Here is a 22,518-nt window from a genome sequence, read left to right on the forward strand (position 1 = left end):
CAAACAACTCTTTCACAGGGCCAACTAAGAACATCCAGAAACCCAGGTATTTACATTGCACCTCACAACAGCAGCAAAATTATAGTTATGAAGCAGCAACAGAATAATTTTATGGTTTGGGGGGGCACCACAACATAAAGAAAGGCATGAAAGGGTCTCAGCATCGCGGCATTAGAAAGGTTGAGAACCACTGCCCTAAAGCTTAGGATTGAAGCTACTTGTGTCTGTGTCTCAGACTGCCTTCCAGGAAAATCCCAATTTTACTTTGAGCTTGTGAACTGCCATCTAATCTTACAGTGAGCGATCTGCTCTGCAAATGAGACAGAGCAAACCCTAATTGCTTGCCCGGGCATTGCATTAAGTTTAAAACATGATTTTTATCTTTTTGGTTTCTTGTGCTGCCTGGGAACACAGAAATGCAAACATTTTCATATTGACTGATGTGGAGCGATCAGGTGAACTCTGTTATCCCTTCAAAATTATTGTAGTTTGTAAATTTTTAAAATCACTTTCTGAGCCTAGGAGATGTGGATTAGAGACTTGCCGCTCCTCTGGCGGCTCACAGGCCCTGCTCCTCGCCATTGTTCTGATGGTGACTAACAAAGAAGGACAAGTTCATCCCGGTAGCCCTTCCAGTCTTCACGGGAGGCACTGCAAACAGTCTTGATGTAATTTGTTCCGATCCCACTTTCAGTCACCAACAAGAGGTATGACTCACGTCTTCCGTGCTGTAAGCAGCGTTTTAATGCTGACAGACATGAGGAGCTGAACGTGTTGAGTGTAACTCACATTTTGTGCTGTAATCACGCCTGCCTAAATGGCAGCGAATGGCGGCGCTGAGATTCCTGGTGACAAAGCAGTAAGAACACCTTGTCGGCTTTATTAGAAGCCAGTCCTAGAGTGTTAGAGGGAAAGGGGTGCATGGCACAGGAGGAAGAAGCTCTCACATTCGTGTCTTGTGACAGAGCAGACACGCTTTGTTTCTATTTTCCCCTCCATCCTTTCCTGCTCCATAGGATACAGTTTGTAGTTTTAGCACAGGTCTAAAATTGTTACTTTTTAACATCTCCTTGGGCCCCTTCTGGGCCAAACAAAATGGGTAAAACATACTTTTTACTCCTTGTGTGGGGGAATTTAGATACTAAGACAGTCTGAGTCTTTCCCACCTGGGCCTTGCCCAGCTCCAGACGTGAGCTGGCCCAGACTTAGACACACCTAAGTCTAAATGGAGAAATCTGTCTAGAAGAATCCCCTCTCTAATGCCTGTCTTGTGTTAGCTTCAGAGGAGTCCACTGTGAGCCCAGACACCTCACATCGCCGTCTATTCGTGACCAAGGCGGCATCAGCACGGTGCCTTTTATGTGGTGACAGTGATAATGGGCGCCTTGTCTGTTGTTTGAAATATTGGGGTACTGTCTCATACTGAATTTTAAGGACACAGAGCAACCATTTTGGGCAAGCCTTGGCTACCTTTCATTTTTCCTGTTTCATTTATACTTGGGCTACTGTATATTCCTGGCCACTGTGTGACAGGAAAGAAAAGGAAGGATGCCTCACCTTTGGAACATGTACTTACTTTCATGAATCCAAGTAGCATTTTCTAAGGTCTCAGAGTTCTGTTTCATTCCCCTCATGGAGGCTGAAGCAATCTGTTTTATAATTCTAGTTGAACTGTTTATTCCTTAATGGTAACTGTATATCAAAAGAGACAGCAGGATTCTGCTAGTGACCCTGTCATTGTACATAAAATGCATGTATGTGTGTAGACAGAAAATATAAAAACATGGCTACCTTTCTTTCTCATAAATCAGGTAAAGGTATGCTCTATTTGCCTCTCTCCTCCCCTCTCGCTCACTCTCCTCCCCTCTCCTTATAGTGAAAAGGTTAACATTCAGACGCTAAGCATGAGCGACCTTTGGTCCCCGGCCCAGGACGTAGATGCCCTGTCCTAAGTTGTGCAGCATCCACTTTAAATAGTAGCTGCGTCTTTAGAACCAAGTGCCGTTTCGAGCTAGCAGATGGCCTAGGAGCGGCCACTCCACCAATGGGAGCTGACTCCCTTCACTTCCTTTGTAGCCTGGCATTATCCGGGTGGTCTGCTTTTTATCAAGCCGGTGTCGGTGGCCTAATTTATTTCCATAGTTACCTAGTATATTTGAAAGCAGTTGTTTTTCCTTGCAGACTTTAGCTAACATCTGAATGACAAGCTTAAAGCCACAGGGCATGAAAGCTTTTTGGAATCTTATGGGTTTTTTTCCCCCTCCAGCTTCAGCCGCTTGTTCTAAAGTACGCTTTGTAGAAAGAAGCGGTGACCTTTTCAGACAAGCGGCAGACAGGGAAACCAGCTGTTTGAGGGAGGGATCTCCCATCTTCGACTTCACTGGGATGGGTAGGGAGGGGACAGTGGGCTCACAAAGGGCTTCTCACACTGAAGCCAGGAGGAACCAGGAATAGAATTAGCGCATTCTCCTGTGAGCACAAGGACCTGCTCAGGCAGGTGTGTGGTTCACAATCCAGCCCAACCTCTAGCAGACCCAAGGCTGGACTCAAGGCTTTCACTTCCTAAATGCTGAACCAACTTTAACATATTCCTGTCCCTTGACATTCATTTCCTGTTGCAGAGATTATTGAAAGGGAGATGGGGCCTCTGCTGGTGACAGGTTCTCATTTATATCCTTCTCTGTCATTTACAGTGATTGAAGGGACTATAGTGTGGTCTCAGGGAGCTGAGAAGAGTCTGTAGAAAGGAACAATTAGCATTACAGAAGTATGAGTTGTCAGAGGGCATGCTGGTAAGAGTGTGTCAGTCTGACACCAACTAGAGTTACCTTGGAAAAGGGAACCTCGGTTAGATTGTCTTCAACAGACTGGCCTGTAGCAAGCCTTTGCGGGCATTTTCCTGACAAATGGTTGATGTGGGAGGACCCAGGGTCATGCCACCGCTGGTCCTGGGTTGTATAAGAAAGCAGGCTGAGCAAGCCACGGACAGCAAGTCAGTCAGCATCATTCCTGCGTAGTTCCTGCCTCTGCTCCTGCTTGGGTTCTTACCCTGACTTCCCTCAGTGATTGAGACCTGTAAGCCAAGCAAACCCTTTCCTCCCCAGCTGCTTTTGATCATGGTGCTCACCATAGCACTAGAAAGCAAACTAGGGCATGAGGTTTCTCTACTCCTTAGTTTGTGCAGCCAGTATAACATCTACTGTTCTAGATGTTTTCTGAGGGAGTCAATATGTGATTTTTGGTCACATTCAAATTGGATCAATTGTCCCCTGGTACTGTGTAGAGAATGACCGTGGTCCAGCATGACTCACAAGCGGTTGATAACAGGCCATTTGGATACAGGCTTGCTGAATCAGATCTAGCTTTGCTAACAATACTTTAATTGAGATGGTATTGAGTTGAGGCAAGAGAGAAAACTCAGTTGGTGGTGACTAATGTCGCTTGAGTAGCTGCCTATTTCAGAGACATTGTGGGGAAGGAGGAAGGTTGTTGTGTCCCCTTCACCGCTCAATGCTCTAAGGGGGCATACAAAGAGCTAAGAGAGTCTGAGGGTGGAGTCTTACAAGGTACCCATTTAATCTTCTTTAACTTGGGGCTGAGCACCAGTGTTGCCAAGGTGACCGCTTGGCCACTCTGCTACCTTAGCAGAGATGGTGGGCACCGAGTTTTGTGAGCGCCTCTGTCTCAGGGGAATACAGCAGAAAATGATGTAACAGGACACCTGGCATCTTCCTCTGGGCTCTCTGTGGGCACACACCTGCACACATGCACACAATCTGTAACAACAGAACTGTTTAAAGATCCCATTCAAAAGCACATCTATGACCTCTGCTTACCCAGTGGGGTTGCCAAATTCACAAGGAAAAGCTCTGGCCGGGAGGGCATAGTCCAAGAGCAGTTAGCCCAGATAACATTTGACATGCCACTTCTTCATGTCTTGGTTTCCCCAGCTGTGAAATGAGGAGGTGGTACTTTTAGGAAGCCATTGGGGTAGCTGTGTGGCTGCTTGTGGGACTGGGTATAAAACCTTCAAAGGAAGGTGCTGATGGGACACTTTGCATGATGGTCTGGACTAGAAGAACCCTTCTACGCAGGCCTGGACAGGGCATGCTTAACTGTCTTCTTTCTGAGCTTCATTTGCTCCCACTCCAGGTCCCTGGGATGCCAGGCTGGAGGGCGAAGAGGCCTGGGAAGCTATGAGTTTCCTAGGTTGGAAGAACCAAACACAGGGCAGTAGCTTGGGCAGAGCTGGCATTACCTCCTGGGCAGAGGTTCTTGGTGGCTGCTGCTGTGTTCTTGGCCACACAGCAGAGGAAAGGAGAAAATGGAGCAGAATGGAGGGGAGAGGGTGGAGAGATTGCTCAGTGGAAATGGAGGGGAGAGGGTGGAGAAATGGCTCAGTCAGAATGGAGGGAAGAGGGTGGGGAGATGGCTTAGCAGGAATGGAGTGGAGAAAGGGTATAGAGAAGGCTCAGTCAGTAAAGCACTTTTCTTAATAGCATGAAGACCTGAGTTTGGTCCCTAGAACCTATGCTTGACCTGGTGACATGCAGCTGTAATCCCAGGCCTGGAGAAGCAGGTCCAGGAGGACTCGTGGGGCATGCTGGTCAGAAAGTCTAGCTTGCTTGGGGAGTTCTTGGCAGTAGGAGATATTTCAAAGGAGGGAGATGGCCTTCTTGTGGATGACACTAGAGGTTGTCACTTCTGACCAACATCACACACACACACACACACACACACACACACACACACACACACCACACACACACATACACACACACACACACACACACACACACACACACACACACCACACACACACAGCACACACACACACACACACAGCATACACACACACACACACACACACACACACGCACACGAGTAAGGAGCAGATAAAGTTTCTGAAGAATCTTTTCTGTTTCAGGTTCCCTGGCAGACAGTTGCCTATAAAAGCCTCTCTGTATTTGGGTTTAAGGTGATAACCTTTTCTGTCTGTGGAGACCAAAGGAGACTAGCCTTGGGATGTGTTGTGGGGGAGGGGGGGCATATATCTAACCAGACATATGCCATTCTGATACAATGTGAACTGGTACCAGGGTCTTCAGTGGACATAGGTCCTGAATTCTCCCTGGATGTCGGTCATAACAAACAACTTGGACTTAGAGTTTTTGCATGAGACACATGGCCTCTCAGGGTGGTCAGCATAAAGGCAGATCTTAGCATCTTGATTTCTAATGCCTCTTAGACATGGTGTTGCTGTTTCTCTTGCCAGGTGACTCATCTGATGGACTTTTATCAAAGCAGGGCGACATTTCCTCCAGGCAGAGGTGGCTGGGAAGCTGCTCTGACTGACCACAGATGTCCCTTTGGGGAAGTTCTTGCAAAGACTACACTAATGATAATAATAACAATGATGACAGAAACAGGCCCTTCATCTTTTAGATACGTTTGGGGTTAATTGACAATATTGTGTTAACATTTATTCCAGAGAAATTTTCATTCACAGTGGCAGCCCATAAGTGTATTCATATTCTAAGACGGTCAAACACGAAAAGGTCACGTAGGAAACACCGAGTATATGAATTTTCAGACAAGTCGACAGACCACTTATCCAGCTGATCCCCAACAGATAACGCCTGGAAAAATCAATATAAAGCCTTACAAAAACAGCCAGCCGTCACTGGACTCTTCATGTCTGTGTCTTTCAGAATTGGCTATCCGATTCCCATGTTTGCTGGATTCTGTATTATGTTTATCTCAACAGTTAGTAAGTATCTGCTGTTTGCCTTCTGCATGTGGGTCTTGGAAGAAGTCCTGTCTCTTGTGAGCCGGGAAGCAGACTAGACTGGGGGAGGAGGGATGCTGTACTGGCAATAGTACAGGAAGCGGGCGCTTCATGGAGCAGCCCACAGCCTCAAGCATGGATAGACCCATTAGTTTAAGGGTGTGTTCCAGGTCACACAACGTTGCGACATCCTTGTCTTGTGGGCAGGGGCCTCCTGACCTTGACGTGAGGGCTTGGGCCTCTTCTCTTGGCAGTGTTTGCCTTCTCCAGCAGCTATGCTTTCCTGCTGATCGCCAGGTCTCTGCAGGGAATTGGCTCCTCTTGCTCATCCGTGGCTGGTAGGCGTGAAAACACCTGGGCGGGGAGCCTGTCTGCCACTTTGCGGACTGATGTTGGGGCTGGAGGTGAAGGGTAGAGGAGATTTTTGAGAAGGTGCCCACCTTCCTACTGGATTCTGCCTAGTCTTATATTTCCGTCAGTCTCATTGACTCAGGAAGATGGTCAGCCTGTTGGGAGGGAGGATGCCATGGGTGATGTTTTGGTACTCCCCAGAGCATGGGCGCTAACTGGATCTTATTCTGCTTAGGAATGGGCATGCTGGCCAGCGTGTACACAGATGATGAAGAGAGGGGTAACGCCATGGGGATCGCTTTGGGGGGCCTGGCCATGGGGGTCTTAGGTATGTAATAGTCACTTGCAGGTGGAAACTTTTTGGCATTGGGTTATAGTTTCCCTTGCTCATTGGTCCTGGCCACACTGAGCCCACGTCCACACTCCTGTGAACAGGCATTCAGCCCTCCTATTTCTAGTTTTTTCCCTACAGAGTCTTTGGGAAATGGGAGAAAAGTCCCTTGTGGAAAGGATCTGGGCCTCCTTGGCCTCTGTCCCCAAACCTTGTACCAGGCTCCAATATAAAACACAGAATTGAGTAGGATGGTCTGTCAGATCCCTTCTTTTAAAAGAATTCTGAGTTATTGTTAGATAGTGGTCATACACACCTTTAATCCCAGCACTTGAGAGGCAGAGGCAGGTGGATCTCTATGAGTTCGAGGCCAGCCTGGACTACAAGAACTAGTTCCAGGACAGGACCCAAAGCTACAGAGAAACACTGTCTTGAAAAACAACAACAACAACAACAACAACAATAATAATAATGAGTTATAATCTGAGAGAAACTTCCAGCCTTCTGTATCTGCCACTACACCTGCCCTAGTTGACATCCTAAGCCAGGGGACAGACATTTTTCCTGAACGAGAGTTGGATCTTTCCCCCTGCCTTTGATATTTTCTTTCTCTCTGGAGCCAGTGTCTCCCATGTCTGGTGGTAGCAAATGAATGAGTCTGTAGAGCGACCTGTGCTCCAGAGCCCACACAGCTTCAGACCCTTGGTCTTCGGGATGCTTTTGTGTGCTCTTCCCATTTCCTAGGTGAAAACGTACCTAGGGAGAAGTTCAACATGATGCTAAGCTGAATGTAGGGTGTGTATCCCAGATCTTTTAAGGAGCAAAATGTAAGAACCAAATGGGTGTTTCTCCTATGGGTGAGGAACCACCTACCATGGCTGTCTTGTGGATCTCTCTTTCTGTAGTGGGACCCCCCTTTGGGAGTATACTCTATGAGTTTGTGGGGAAGACGGCTCCCTTCCTGGTTCTGGCTGCCCTGGTGCTCCTGGACGGAGGTGAGTGCTGTGGCTCTGGCCTGTGTAATGGCATGTGCTTGGGCCATAACCGCTTTCCAAGAAGGTCATCTGTGCTTTTCCTTTGTAGCTGTCCAGCTCTTTGTGCTCCAGCCATCCCGGGTGCAGCCAGAGGTAAGCAACTGGGTGGTGAAGACCAAAGGGTGGCCCAGGGAACTCCTCTCTCTAACCCCTCTTTTTGCCTGACAGAGTCAGAAGGGGACACCCCTAACTACCCTGCTGAAGGACCCATACATCCTCATCGCTGCAGGTGGGACTCCTGGGTCCTGGGGGGACAGTGTGGGTGGGCAGTGGGGGTGATTTTCACTTGCCTGCTGGAAATGTGAGGTCAGGGACGTGGGATAATCCTGCATCATACTTGCTGGTTTCTTGTCTTCGTGTTAAAGGCTCATTGCTTGGCCTTGAACTTCCTTGGAAGGGCTTGCTGGTCTCAGGTGGACGTTTGGCCTGAGAACTGAGCCCTAGAGGGCACCTCTCTGCCTGTAGCATGAGAAGTTATGCCTTTGGACATGGGGCCTAGATGGATTAAAAGAACACTCTGGGGTTCTGGTGGGTCTGTCCCAGGGGAGACAGTTTATTTCCCTGCAGGGCCTGGGCTTCCCTTCCCAGATACAAGGCTGCTACCAGCAAGTAGCCCTCTGGGCAGCCTTGCAGTATGGCTCAGCCTGAGAGGGGATGATTTGTCTAAGCAAGGCATGACGTATAAGACAACTGAGAATGTTTGAGAGAACTGGGTCTTACCTTCTGTAGAATTTTTATATTCTGCCCTTTTCAATGCTCCAACTTGGGGGCTGCTAATGTAGCTCAGTGAATAGAGCTTGTCTTTCACGCACAGAACCTGGGTTCATTCCCCAACACTGTTTAAACTTGGCACGGTAACGCCTACCTGTAATTCTAGTACAAGGACATCCTTGGTGTACTGGGAAAGACCTGCCTAGGCTGCATGAAACTTTGTCAGAAAAGAAAGAAAGAAAGAAAGGAAAAGAAAAGAAAAGAAAAGAAATGAAAAGAAAAGAAAGAAAAAAGAAAAATCAGTCAACCAAGCTCTGGGCTGTTTTTTGTTGAACCCTTCTTCTGTGTGATTAGCCAGGGTGGCATCTAGGGTAAGGGCTAGGAAGTCGATGCACCAATCTCTTCATGCCCCGGGCTCTACAGGGTGCAGGAAACATTCCAGAGTCAAGGTTAGGTGGAAAATAGGGGCTTGGGAAGGGTGGGGCCCTAGAGATGTAAACTCCCTGAGTTGAGCACTTATGGGCCAGGCAGTGACTGCTTCTTGGAACCTCAGTGATGGAAGGAAAATCAAAGATGTGGCCAACACTGCTAAACTAGGTACAGTTCCTGTGTTTCACGTGGTGGCGGTAGTGGAGGGAGCGAAGAGGGTGAGTGGGAAGAGAAGCCAGATGTTCAGATGTTCCGCCGTTAAATGTCACCAGGAATGAGTTGCGCTCACAGTCATCATGCTTGCACAGCTTTCTTTGAATTTGTGCTAGCAAATTACAGGTTCCACGGAGCACAGCACAGGACGCTTCTAGAATGATGGAGGGCCATTCTGTGTGTCTTTTCCCAGGCGGTTCTGTGTTTACAGAGCTTGGTAAACAAATGATGAAGATCTGCATGGATGCTCTATGTGTCTATGGCTCCACAAACACCTGTCCCCATCACGTGTGTCCCCAGTGCACCACGACCCTTAGCTCTTCTGACACCTCAGGGATCTCGAAAACTATCCAAGCCCATTGCAGAGGAGAACTAGTCAGAAGAGCCCCAGGATGGCCCGTGTTGTGGGTGGTCTGCTGGCTGCTACACGCAGCTCTCCTCCTTAGTGAACTGCAACATTTTATCTTCATTTGTAAGGTGGATGGGCTAAGTCAAAAGAGTTTGATGGCTCTCTCCAGTTACAGACTTTGTAACTCTGGGGTTGGGCTTGCTTAAAATTGAAACTAGTAGTCATGTTATCCTCTTGGCTAGTTGTTTGGCCTCTATCCCACCGAAGTACGGTCTCTGAGCTGGGGCCCGTGGGGTCTGTGTTTGAAGTGATCACAGACACTTACTATGAAGGCAGAAGGACACTAACCCTCCTCCCTCTCTGCAGGCTCCATCTGCTTTGCAAACATGGGGATAGCCATGCTGGAGCCCGCCCTGCCCATCTGGATGATGGAGACCATGTGTTCCCGAAAGTGGCAGCTGGGTAAGGACTAGGGTGTGTCCTGTCTGCCTGTATACCTGCCCTGCAGAACCACCCACAGCAAGATGAGTGATCGCTACAGCTTGCCTCAAATGGGCTTTGGGGTCACTTTCAGCTCCAGTTTTTTTTAAATCATCCTTGACAGATGTTTCAAGTGAAAAGGGGAAAGGAGATATTGAGGAGGGAGAGGAAACATCCACACTAATCTTATTACAGGACATTGCTAGAATTGTATTTCATTGTCATTATTAATCTCTTAGTGTCTGTTTTATAAACTACATTGTATCATGGGTATATATGCAGTGAGTTTGGTGTTCTCTCCAGCTTCAGGTATCTACTGAGGTCTTGGGATGTACTGTCCACAGATCCTAGTAGACTCTTACAGTTGCATTGCATGTCTTCGTTAGATTGGGATTTATTATTGACATTATCTGTGAATATTGTCCCAAGCTGAACTCTATATTGTACTATGATCAATTATCTTTTCTTCAATTCATTTTTCCTTTAGTTAGTCGTTGCCCTGTCTTTCTCTTTTCTTGGTTTTCTGTGTAGCATTTATGAATGTGTTCCTTGAACTCTCTGGCAGAGAGGAATGAGCCTTTCTGTGTGGTTAGGTCTATGACCCAAGGAGAGTTTGCTGTGGTTTTGCTCATTCTGGATATCTGTCCTAGCTATCCACTCTAAACATGGTCCAGTCTGAGCCAATGGGGACTTTCCTTCCCACCATCTGGGCATCCTCTCTGACGCCCTTTCTTGTCCTTCTTCCCTAGACAGATGCTTGTACCCATGTGTATGTATGTGAAGGCAAGAGGTCAATGCCACTTGAGATATAGCTCACTGAACCTGGAGCTCATAAACCCAGCTAAACTGACTGAACAGCGAGCTCCAGGGAGCTTCTGTTTCCTCCTCCCCGGTGCTGAGATTACAACTATAGCCCACCATGCCCAGTTTTACTGTGGATCCTGGTAGCTGAATTCAGGTCCTCTTGCGTGTGCATCCTATGGCTTGATTCATGAACCCATCCCAGTGCTATGTATTTTCAAGCAATCTTTATTGAAGGGTGTCACAGTTCATTTTTGCCATCAAATTCATATAGCAGAATATTCATGCCTTTCCCTCTTTCCCTCATGGTTAGACAGGTATCTGTAGGGCATCTTCCCCAAGTCAAACTGATGTAGTTTTTGCACCAACACAGGTACTTGAATCCAATAGGCAAGAATTGGAGGCTCTTTTCATAGATTTAATTTTAAGTGTGTGTGTATATGTGGTGTGTGTGTGTTCAGGGGCAATGTGTGAGAGAAAGACAGACACACACACACACACACACACACACACACACACACACACACACAGAGAGAGAGAGAAAGAGAGAGAGAGAGAGAGAGATTTCACTATGTAACCAAATTGGCCTCAAAACCTTGATCTTCCTGCCTCAGGCTGCTGGATACCAGGATCAGAGGTGTGTACCACACTTGGTTAGTGTGGGATTCCTGCTGATAATCTCTGTCAACTTTTGTACTGAGCTGTTTGTTCTTTTCTTACTTATAACACATTCCTTGTGTATCAGGCATTAACATTTTGTAGGAAACTTTGCAAATATTGTCCTCGCTTTGCACAGGGCATGTTTCATGTCTCAGAACATCTGAGAGGCTCCGTGTCAGACTTGACAGGCTTCTTTTTCCATGTCATGGTCTAGCTCAAAGGGCCCGTTCCTTTACCAAGATCATTTAAAAATTAAGTAGCCTTTGTTTTCCTTTAATGCATTTTGTATGGAATTAATTTTGCTTTAATTTGGGGATAGGAATGAGGTTTTTTTTCCATGTGGCCAGTTATCATCCCTGGGCCATGTCTCTAGGGGAACATGTGATCCCCCAACTCCATTCCTCTGTGAGTGGCTCATTTCTGGATTCTCTCTTCTCTTTCATAGATCTACCACTGTCCCCCATGTCATGACCTCCTCTTGAATCTCTGCAACTTTAAAGTGTTCTGAAAAGCTAGTTCCCATACACATACAATCGTATTTAAATATGTATTATCTGTGTTAGAGATTTATTTTATTTTCTTAGTTCCTTCAATTCACATGGATATCTTCATATGGAGATGCTTTGTTCTGACTTCATTTACCTCTCTCTCTCTCTCTCTCTCTCTCTGTGTCTCTCTCTCTCTCTCTCTCTCTCTCTCTCTCTCTCTCTCTCTCTCTCTCTCTCGTGTGTGTGCACCATAGTGCACTTGAGAAAGTCAGAGGGCAGCTTGCCTCCTTCTACCATGTAGGCCCATGGGATCAAACTCAGACAAACCCATCTATCTCCCAATCCCATCTACCCACAAGGGTAGCTTGGACCAACCCTGCTCTGCTTGCCTTGGACATGTTCTCAACGAAGAACCAGCCCCTTTAGATTCTGCAATGATTGCTGTGTATGTCTGTCAGACAGACCCTGAAAGGCCTCAAACAACCCAGGGTAGTTATGGGTGAGGGGCTTCTCGCAGGTGGGAGGTTTCTTTCGAGGAAGGGGGTAGCCTTTTGGATCCTGCTCATGACAATGGTTGCCATAGCCTTGTGAAGATAACTGAAAACCACCCATCTGGAAACACCGAGAGGGTAGATTTTATAGGATGTGAATTCTGTGGCAAAACCAAACACAGGCCACGTATGCTAGTCACTGGCAGATGGGTTCTCAGAGCTCAGAAACTACAGTTCGGACCTTCCCCATCAGGGCCAAAGCGGATGCCCAAGCCTTCAGGCTCCTGGAGAAAGTCACTGCTAGGTACAATCCCCACCCCCACTCAGCGTGAGCAGGCTGTCGTGTGTGGAGACCACAGCTGATCCATTTGGGAGGCTCCAACTTCTCCTTCCCTCAGGTCTGTGGCACCCTGCAGCTCGAGTCTTCTCAGGAGGCACTCGGGGATGGCGCAGCTTGGTCAAACACTACATATTTACTTTCATCTCCACCGGGAAGCTTGTCAGGGCTGCCAGTGTCTCCACTTAACTGCCTTATGACCCTAATTGAATGTGTCCTGGCCGTGTGCTGGGCACTTAGGCCGCTCTGTCACCAGACAGAGCCCGCGGCTTTCTCTTTAAAGTCTTTAAGGTCGGCAAGGAGCCCCAGGGCCACCATGAGCTAGAACTCAGGCTCCCAGATGTCAATGAAAGATCATTTGAGGCAGGCTTGCCATTGCCTGGTGTTTAGCTGACCCACCCTGAGGCTCTGCCTGCCATTTGCCTCAGAGGTAGGGTTGTCACTTGGAGAGAATCTAACTTTGCCTCATCTTCAGTGTGAGGGGAAAGGTTCTCTTAGTGGTCTCTAGAGATTGGGACTAGTGGCTCCTACAACCACCAGCCCCTGAACCAAGGGTACTGTGGGATGAGTAGGGTACATGTGGAGGACAGTGAGCCTGGAGCCAGTGGCCCTTGCCCTAGAGCTGGCCCAGAAGTCTGGCCTCAGACTCACTCTATTTCCCAGTCATCTTTGGGGACACTGGAAGTCAGGGACAAGCGTACCTATTAGTTATGTGACATGTGATTGCTCTCGTGAAAGGGCTTTGGCTGTACTTTCGGGGATGGGAAAGACGGCAGATGCCTATTCCAGAAGGCTTCCGTGTGAGCCTGTTCCCAGTACTTCCTCTGCCCCATGTTGAGCAGGTCCTGAGTTGGAGCTGTTGAGGATGGACTCTCTGTTTCCTTTTCACCTCGAGTTCAAAGCCAAATGACTTCTCGACAGCTTGATGCTTAGGGCTGAGTTTAAGGGGGGAGGACTGTAACTCTCCAAAGGGAAACTTAGGCCCTGCATAATAGTGCGAGGCAAGGTTGGAGCCACGCTTCTTGCCGGTCATTCTGCCATGTTTGTTTTGAATGTGATGGTGATACAGTCATGGAGGGGTGAGGGGATATGGGTTTGCCAGGCAGGGATCCCGTTCTGTCCTAACCAGTTGTGACATCATAGGACATCCTGTGCTAGCCTGGTTTGCTGACCGTGTGTGCTTCGGGGATGCCAGGATTTGAGCCTGCAGGCCTCTCTTAGGTCAGGTTAACAAGGCCTACTGGTGGGTTCTGGTTCCAGGATCAGCCATTAAAAACAATCTGAGCTCAGAAGAGTCTCAAGGACTCACTACTGTCACCTCTCAGGTCCCATGTCCAGCATCCACTCCTCAATGCTTCATGATATAGTACAAGCCTTTCCCTGTTTTGCTGCTCAGGGCTGAGGTGGGCTGGTCCCTGTGGTGGATCTTCTGGTGTGACCAGAGATGGGTAAGGAGCCTGTGGGAACTCCTGTCAGCGCAATATGCATACTGCATTGGATGTCGTGTATAGACCAGGGGCAGCTGACATTTCTTACTCAGGTGGGGAGAGCCCTAGAATGAGTTATTTTCATATTTGTTGATGGAAATTTGTGAGGTGTAGAGACAGCTTCTGCCTGTGATTTCTCTGTGGAAACCCTATTTCTGAGGGACAGAGGTCTCTCCAATTCTGTGAAGTAGGTATCTTCAAACTTCTCCCCACCCCCACACGCCACTGTTTGTTTTTCCTTTGAGACAGGGTCTTTCCATGTAGTCCTAGCTGTGCTAGAACTCCCTTTGTAGACCAGGCTGGCCTTTAACTCACAGAGATTCTCCTGCCTCTGCCTCCTGAGTACTGGGATTAAAGGCGTGCACTCCCAGACCCCGCTAGGACCTTTTGTTTGGATGGCCAGCCCCGGTCTGGGGACTGCCTGCCTGCCACAATGGAGCAAGGTTATGGGGAAACTGAGGTGGTTCCTGCTTGCCGGGGAAGGCCAGCCGGCCAGGGTGGAGAATGGGGAAATGGGATTTGCAGGGAGCCATGCCAGTCTGAAGTCAGTCTGGAAAAATGTCTGTTCACCGCCGTATGATGCAATGCGTCCCTTGAGCCTCACATCCCTTCTGAGTGTACAGGGTGGGAACAATGGCTTCTCGCAGGGCTTAAGGGGTTTGAGCCTTGCAAAGTTCAGCACGCAAGTTGTAAATTCGAGCCAACACCTTGCTTTGTACTTCCTAATCCAGTGCACGATGGAGCTTGCCAATGGCCTTGCTGCCCAAGGAAAATAAGGTTGTTGTGTTTCTTAGTCCTGTGTGAGACCGGCACCCCCTTTCATGTTGAGAAGGTAGGGCTGCTCACTGGATTGAGGAGTCTGTCTGTGTCCCTGCTTGAGGTTCTAACTCAAGTCCAATACATCAAGAGTCCTTGAACTTAGCTGGGCCCTCAGAACTATCTTCTTTGACTAGAAACAAGGGCTGTCTATGGGCCAAGGTCAAGAGTATTTGGTTGACTGGTACAGTCAGCGATGTTGTACACGAGGGTCCTTTGGTTTTGTTCTTTAAATTAACATTAATCTTAATCTTATGCAAAAGTCTACTCCCTTCTTGCCTACAGGACACCTCCTCTAACACTGGACTGCAGTCCTCCAGGCAGTGATGGGTCAGAGAGTGGCTGCTACCTTGTCAAATGGGATCTGGTCCTCAGAGTTCCCACCGAAGAGTCCCTTCAGTTTCATTTTGTTCCTCTGACCCTGAGGCTCTACGCTAGTGGCTGTTTGCCCTGCTGTTATTTTTCTCACAGTTTGCATGGGTATATAAAACCCACGGCCCTTGGCTCCAACTAACCCTGAGGCAAAGTCAACATGATTTCTATTACCCAGCCCAACCTGGTCTGCAGAGTGTGGGAGGTTTGTCATAGTCTTTCTAGGGTCAGGCTTCAAGACCATCTGCTTCGGAGAATGTGACCAGCTGCAGGTCTGGGGTTCTCAGAACTCTATCTTACGATCACAGATCAAACGCCCTCTGTCTGATTCTTTCCGTCAAAGACACTTCCATGGTGACAGGACTCATGTTTTCATTGCCTTCGCTGTAAGCTGGTGGTGTGCTGTGCACAAGGCTGTCAGTAAATGTTTGCCCAATCAGATTATACTGAGAGACTGTTTGGCCTCTGCATATTGCTAGGTGTGATGGAAATGATTTCCAGGAACATACGATTGCTCTCCGCCATCATTTCCCAGAATCCTAGTCCTGGCACGATTCTGTTTTGCGTTTTGATCATAGGACCCGTTAACCTGAAATTCCTATTGTGTTAGAGGCTCAGGCTTCTGCCAGCTTCTCCCAGGGTTTAATGGCTTAGGGTCTTATCCTTAGAGGGACAGAATTGTGCTTGGGTAGACAGCACTGTTGACCACTCACCATGGGTACCTAGTATACACAGAGATGGTGGAGAAAAGCAACTCTGACTGTTGGAGGGCAAGACTTGGAATCAAGTCTAGTGTATCTGATTTTAAGGAGAAAATACTGAAATTAAGAAACTGCACAGCAGTCCCTTATCAAGAGATTGCCCTAGTATGAACTGTAGAGCTGAAGTGGACAGATCCTCACGGCTTAACTTGACGGGCCTTTTGTTCAGTGCTGGTCATGTTCAAGGCAACTTCTGCCCTTGCCTGCTGGAAGCTGCTCCTGGTTCATTGTCTCCCCTTGGAGAGCCATTAAGTCTGTCAGCCACAGTTTTACCTTGAAAAAATGACCAAGTAGTTTTTTTTTTCTTAAGAAAGGAAGATGCTCACAGTTAATTGAGAAAAACAGGGCATGGAGCAGTAGGTGTTATATGGTCCTCTTTGTGTGACAAAGCCTTGTGTGCACACATACATGTGTGTAAACTTACAAGGGAACGTAACGCTGGGCTCCGGCTTGTTTCCACTGCTTTCTTTTCTCTTGGTCCTACTTTCCCTAATTCTTTCAATGGCTGTGCCTTCTGCCAAGAATTACAAAAGTGGGAACACATATGTAAATGCCCAGACCACACGGGTGGCCATTGCTGAGCTCCCACAGCTGGGGATTGTCTCTGTTGGTCCGCATGTGATGCTGCCACCAGACTCAGATGGAGGTGAGATGGAGCCACTGATAGAGAAATGGTTTCCATCTCTGGAGCGTCTCGGCAGCTTCCTGGGACGGATAAGCCATGTGGGGTCCAGACTGAAACCGGATATTAGCTGCGTGGGTGCAGGCCCCAGACTTCATTTCATCTTCTCGAATCATCGCTGCACTGTCTGTGATTATTAGTTTTTCTGACGTGTGACTTGTAGCAGCACTGATAAGGTATCCTTTTCATAAACCCGCAGGCATTGCTTTCCTACCAGCAAGTATCTCTTATCTCCTTGGAACCAATATTTTTGGAATACTTGCACACAAAATGGGAAGGTAAGATTAAATGAAAGCATTCGTTCTATTGTTTTGACAATAATGTGGTTCTTTGAAGAAATTCAGTGTTTCTGTCTTCGCTATTACAAGTAACTGCTGTGATTTTCATTGAAGATGTGTCTTGGGGAAAACACCGTAAGTGTTCATTTATTGATGTGCTTTTTCTTTCGATAGGTGGCTTTGTGCTCTTCTGGGGATGATAATTGTTGGAATCAGCATTTTATGTGTGAGTGAAAGACTGCATTTGTCAGGCAGTCGGGGGCTGGGAGCACATGGGACTGAAACTCTTGTCTTGGGTGAGACTCGCTAGGCAATATTTTATGACAGTTTATTTGTTAATATTTGGTTTTATTATGCTCTTCATTTCTACACTTTTCATTTTATAACTTGAACTTTTAAAAGTCACTTCAAACATTTCTGGACAGATTCCAGTGGGTATAATTTGTAATTTTAGGTCAGATGTTATTTAAACTGTTTTATTATGCAGTTTACCAACTTATTTTTCTATTATTGTTTTTATTCTTTTGTAGTTTTTTTCCTTAAGGCCTCATATGTAGCCCAGGCTGGCCTAGAACTGACGACAGTCTTCTTTGCCTCATTCTTTCAAATGCTGGGTTTACAGGCATGAGCCGCCATGTCTTAAATACTTTATGGCAGCTACTCTGAACAATGGCAAGATTACTCCTGAATAGACGTATCTTAGTGGCCAGTATCTCCGCAAATATGGCTGTCTTCCCTGATAAAGCTGAGGGTGGACGGAACCGCCCTTCTGAGGAGCCATGTACTTAAGGTTTCACAGCAGTCAGAATTTACATTTCAAGCTTTGACATTTAGTTATTGATTGATCGCACTGGAGATTGATCCCAGTGTGTCATGCATGGTAGGCAAGTGCTTTACCACTGAGCCACATCCTCACTGTAGGCTTTGGGTTTAAAGATAGGGATGACAACCCCTTCCTCTCTCTGTTCTCATTCCTATGTAAAAGGTACTTTTTGTAGAAGATGATTTATTAGCATCAATATCTTTTATTTTAGCACATTAACTTCCTCTTACAGATTCCTTTTGCGAAAAATATCTATGGACTCATCGCTCCCAACTTTGGAGTTGGTTTTGCAATTGGTAAGTCACATGGGCCTTGTGCCTCAACTCAGAACTGTCTTCACTCTAGCCGAGATTCTCTTCTTGAAGAGTGAACAAACTGTCGTTAGGTTCAGAAGCTCAGATTTCCAGAAGCTGATGTGGAGGCTGCCATGGGGTCAGCTCAGGAACAACCCCTAGTCCAGATGCATGGAGATTCCTGTTGAGAATCAGGTGGTGTTGGCAGAAGCAAACTGATGCTTCACTGCTGTGGGCTGGCAAACACGGACCTCCTGATCTAGTTAGAGTCTGAGAGCAGACCTTCCCAGGTGCTTCGCTTCTGAGGCTAAAGAAAATGCAGGCTAAGGAGGAGCCATGCTGTGCACTGCAGGGATTTTCAGAGGCAAAGGAGAATAAAACATTAGTGTGCATTAGGGTGCGTCTGGACTAATGGTATGCTTTTGTTTCTCATTTATAAATACTGATTACTATGATAAAGGTAAAGACCAAATCTGTTACACCTTAGCGGCAGGAATTTAGTCCTTGAGTCAGGTAAGGCAGAAAGAATGACTGGGATATCTCCCAACCCTCTAGAGGAGGTTGGGTGGCCCTGGCATCTTCTGTCTCCCCATGGACCTACACACCAGTTCTGTTGTAATTCCTTCAACTCTTTGCTTAATATCCACCTCTAAGGTTTTGCTCCACAATTTCTCTGTGGCAGGCTGCACACACCAGATGATCAGTAAACAGTAAACAAAGCAAGGCCATTGCTCCCATCCACCTACCGCTGTGGGCCAGCCCCTAGGCAGTGCTCAGCCCCTAGGCAGTGCTCACAGGCACTGGTTCACCACAGTCAGTCACCATAACCACTTCCAAAGCACCCCATGCAGACAGGGGAATAGATGCTCAGAGGCTAGGTATGACATGCTCATTCAGCTAGGATTTGCCCCAGAACTTGAACTCATGTGCTGTTTCTGATACTTGTCCCTCTGCTAGTCAAGACACTGGTCTTCGTTGTTGGTTGTAGCCAACTCTTCAGGTTTTAGTTTTCTGAGCGGGAAGAGACGCCTTCTCAGCCTCCACTGAGTTCTAGTACACAGGCACTTTACAGTTTGGGAACTTGCGTGGTCTAAGGCCTGATGTTGGAGGCGAGCTGGAAAGAGGTTGGCTGATAGATGTATGTGTTCTAACTGGCAAGGGAAAAGTGACTGTGAAAATAGTGGGTCAGGAAGTCATAACCTAGTAGGCCAAGTTCCCCTAGTAGGCCAAGTTCCAGTGGCCTGTAAAAAAATATACTATACCTGGAGAATAGTGATAGGTGAGTTGCCAGAGGATTGCATACCTTCCCTTTACCCAAAAGATGATCCCTTACAAGAGATTATAAGGTGAGGTCAGACAGCCTACAAACGGTGGCCTATTAAAGACTCAGTGTCTGGAATTCCACTCCTCTCTCTGAACCCTTCTGCTTGCTATCCACAAAGAAAGTTTGCTGTCAGGAGTCTGGCACAGATGAAGAAGTAGCAATGACAGAAGTAAAGAGCTGGCAATGGTCCCTCGCATTCAGCTTGTATCTGGTTTATACCACTTTTCCATACGCCATTCTTGCCTATCCACAGGGATGGTGGATTCCTCCATGATGCCAATCATGGGCTACCTGGTGGACCTGCGGCACGTGTCTGTCTATGGAAGCGTGTATGCCATTGCGGATGTGGCCTTTTGTATGGGCTATGCTATCGGTAAGAGTATGCTGGCTTTCAAGATACCTTTTACCTCAATGCAGGACAGATAAAACCTCCTAGACATGAAGAAATCTTTAGATTTTTCTGGCAGTAAGACATTTGGAGAAAGTGCTGATTTTCTGTTTCCCCAAAGGTCCTTCTGCTGGTGGTGCCATTGCGAAGGCAATCGGCTTCCCTTGGCTCATGACGATTATTGGGATAATTGACATTGTTTTTGCTCCACTCTGCTTTTTTCTTCGAAGTCCACCTGCTAAGGAAGAAAAAATGGTAAGAAAGCTGTTTGTTTGTTTGGTGATAATTTTGGTATGGCTATCTGGATAGTTTCTGCATAGTTCAATTCTAAGCTACATTTCTGCTCCTTTCCCATAGAAGGCCCCAAGCGGAAGCAGTGAGAATTCCTTTTCAGTCACTAACACAGTAACTTCTTTCATTCATATTATTTTCACAGTTATTGCTTTTAAGCTTCATGTTCATGAATTGGAAGAGTAAGATTAATTTTTATATTGAGATTAACATTGTTTAATTCTCTCCAATTAAATATAATTCAATTTCATTGGTTATGGTTCTTGAGAATCCTCCTGCTTCCTAGGATGTGGTTCTAGTTGCTTTTCTTCTGTCCTTATAGCATTTAGCGATAGTTGGAATCTTGGTCCAGCATAAGAGTCTGAAAATGTCTTTAGTCTTTCAGATGGTCATATTTACACCCTGGGGCACACATGTGAGCGCAAAGAACTATTTAGTTTTATCTTTGTGGCTAGAATCAAGGCTTCTTTTTTGAACAAGTTCAAATTATTGACTCTAAATCTGAAGTGGGAGGTGTGTAAGGCTCGTGGCCTTTCTAAGGTGTTTACCTCTTATCGTCTGTCCTGGCGGGGGGTGGGGGGCAGACTACAGTATCAGATGCTGGCGTTGTTTAGCTGAAAGGAGACTGTGTGGACTAGGGATGAAGGAGTAGCCCACGGGAAGTGCTAGTGTTGTGCTCAGGGACAGATCTAAGGCTTCTTTGTCATGTTCTTTTGGAGTGGATCAGACGAGATTTCTGTAGGTTTCCTTTCTCCAATATTGTCGATTGAATCTGGGACTTTGTGTGCGCGAGGCCAAGCACTCTGCTCTTGTGTTTCGTTTCTAGCCCTCTTTCTATGTTTAACAAATGTTTCATCTTGAGATAGGGGCTCAATAAGTTGCCCAGGCTGGCCTTGAGTTTACTCTGTAGGAGACAAGAAAGGCCGGGAAGTTAGGATCCTACCTCCCTCAGTCCAGGAGCAGCTGGCATGACAGGCCTGTGCCTCTAAGCCCAGCACAGAAGAGCTTTCTGACAAGAACAGGTCTTAGTATTTTATCATTTCTTGACTGACTCTTGATGGTTTCTTCCAAAAGCAAATTTAAAGACAGAACCAAATTAGATTGTGTAACCTATGTTTGTCTGAAGCATTTCACATTTACTTATCCATTTACTGTAGCTTAAAAATACATCGATCTCTAGCCGCCGGCTTTGTGCCCGGAACTATACAGGCTTTGACTAGAGACTAGTTTCTCATGGATGGCTCCTATGTAGCATGAATTCTAATTGTTCTTAATAAAAATCCAGAGTCAGATATTAGGGGGTGAAAGAGGAAGAATCAGAGAAGCAGAGCAGCCAGCCGCCAAAGAAACCTTTTACCTTTCCCGAATCCTCAGACTGAAGGGGCGATCCTATCTCTTCTCATCCTCAGACTGCATGCTCAGACTACATCTGATCTCCTTTCTCCTCCCAGCCACATCACTTCCCATCTCAGCCTTTCTGGTGCTGGGATTAAAGGTGTGAGCCACCACTGCCTGTTTCTCCTTTAAACTGGATCAATCTTGTGTAGCCCAGTGTGGCTTTGAACTCACAGAGATCCATCTGCCTCTGTCTCCTGAGTCCTGGGATTAAAGGTGTGTGCCATAGCTGCCTGGCCTCTAGTGGCTTGGTTCTGTACTCTGATCTTCAGGCAAGCTTTATTTGTTAAAACATAAGATGCTCCACACTCGTAGGGAAGGAGGGATGATGTGGAGATCCTTGGGTGGAAGCGTGGCTCCTTCACTGACTTCTTGCTTCTACCCTGGTTGTGTGCTTCACTGTGGCACCTCTGTTTGCTGACCTGAGCCCATATCCCTCAGAGTGGATAGAAGACTCCCCACACAGCACTGGAAACCTGTCTTTCTGTGACCACATTATCAATAATTTGATTAAGGCTGAATGACGGTTACTCCCCAACCTTTTTGACTAAAGAAATTGAATTATCAGTAAGTGTTTCTGTCACCCGGGAGACAGTGAAGACTCTGAGGGATGGTGAAGGGCTGGCAAGGGCCTGGGGGCAGCTGCACTGGCTCCCCACAGTCTTCGCCATTGCACTGGGAAAGGATAACACCTCACAGAAGTGTTGTTAGACGAGAGTCTCAGCAGTGACTGTCCTCAGGGTCACCATGCGCCTTTCCTGCTGCACTGAAAGCAGTGTTCTACTCTGCTCTCCCGGTAGCACCCAAACATCTTCGCTCTTCAAGGCAAGAGCTTCTGCTGGGTGGGCGACCAGCACCAAGACAGCAGACGTTAGTGGCTGTTGTTTATCTATCTGCGGCTTCCTGCATGCGCTAGGAGAGGAAATGAAGCATGGTAGGAGGTGAGAAGCATTTGTCTAGCCAGTCACCATAGTGTTTTGAAAAATGGTGGTAGAAAGTCAGTTTTTTCTTCACTTAAACCAGTGCTTTAGTTCATTTAAAAAATACTTAAGGAAGTGGAGGAGACAATTTTGAAAGGCAAAGGGGTAAGAATAACAGGTTTCAGGGGCACTTCACTATAAAATGTCAAAATTCTTAACCAGTGC

General features: G+C 47.0%; 1 protein-coding gene across 3 annotated transcripts in view; it reads left to right on the plus strand.

Annotated features, from left to right (window-relative positions):
• Positions 1–22,518, plus strand: part of Slc18a2 (solute carrier family 18 member A2) — a 33,807-nt gene that overhangs the window by 4,589 nt on the left and 6,700 nt on the right. For all 3 annotated transcript variants that reach the window (XM_075974550.1, XM_075974552.1, XM_075974551.1), the window contains exons 4-15: positions 5,712–5,770; positions 6,043–6,126; positions 6,375–6,467; positions 7,376–7,465; positions 7,554–7,597; positions 7,673–7,733; positions 9,573–9,668; positions 16,781–16,859; positions 17,034–17,085; positions 17,915–17,978; positions 19,553–19,672; positions 19,809–19,942. In XM_075974550.1, coding sequence (XP_075830665.1) covers positions 5,712–5,770; positions 6,043–6,126; positions 6,375–6,467; positions 7,376–7,465; positions 7,554–7,597; positions 7,673–7,733; positions 9,573–9,668; positions 16,781–16,859; positions 17,034–17,085; positions 17,915–17,978; positions 19,553–19,672; positions 19,809–19,942 — 976 coding nt within the window. The remainder of the gene's footprint in view (positions 1–5,711; positions 5,771–6,042; positions 6,127–6,374; positions 6,468–7,375; positions 7,466–7,553; positions 7,598–7,672; positions 7,734–9,572; positions 9,669–16,780; positions 16,860–17,033; positions 17,086–17,914; positions 17,979–19,552; positions 19,673–19,808; positions 19,943–22,518) is intronic.

The sequence above is a fragment of the Microtus pennsylvanicus genome, chromosome 5, assembly GCF_037038515.1.
Source record: "Microtus pennsylvanicus isolate mMicPen1 chromosome 5, mMicPen1.hap1, whole genome shotgun sequence".
NCBI lineage: Eukaryota > Metazoa > Chordata > Mammalia > Rodentia > Cricetidae > Microtus > Microtus pennsylvanicus.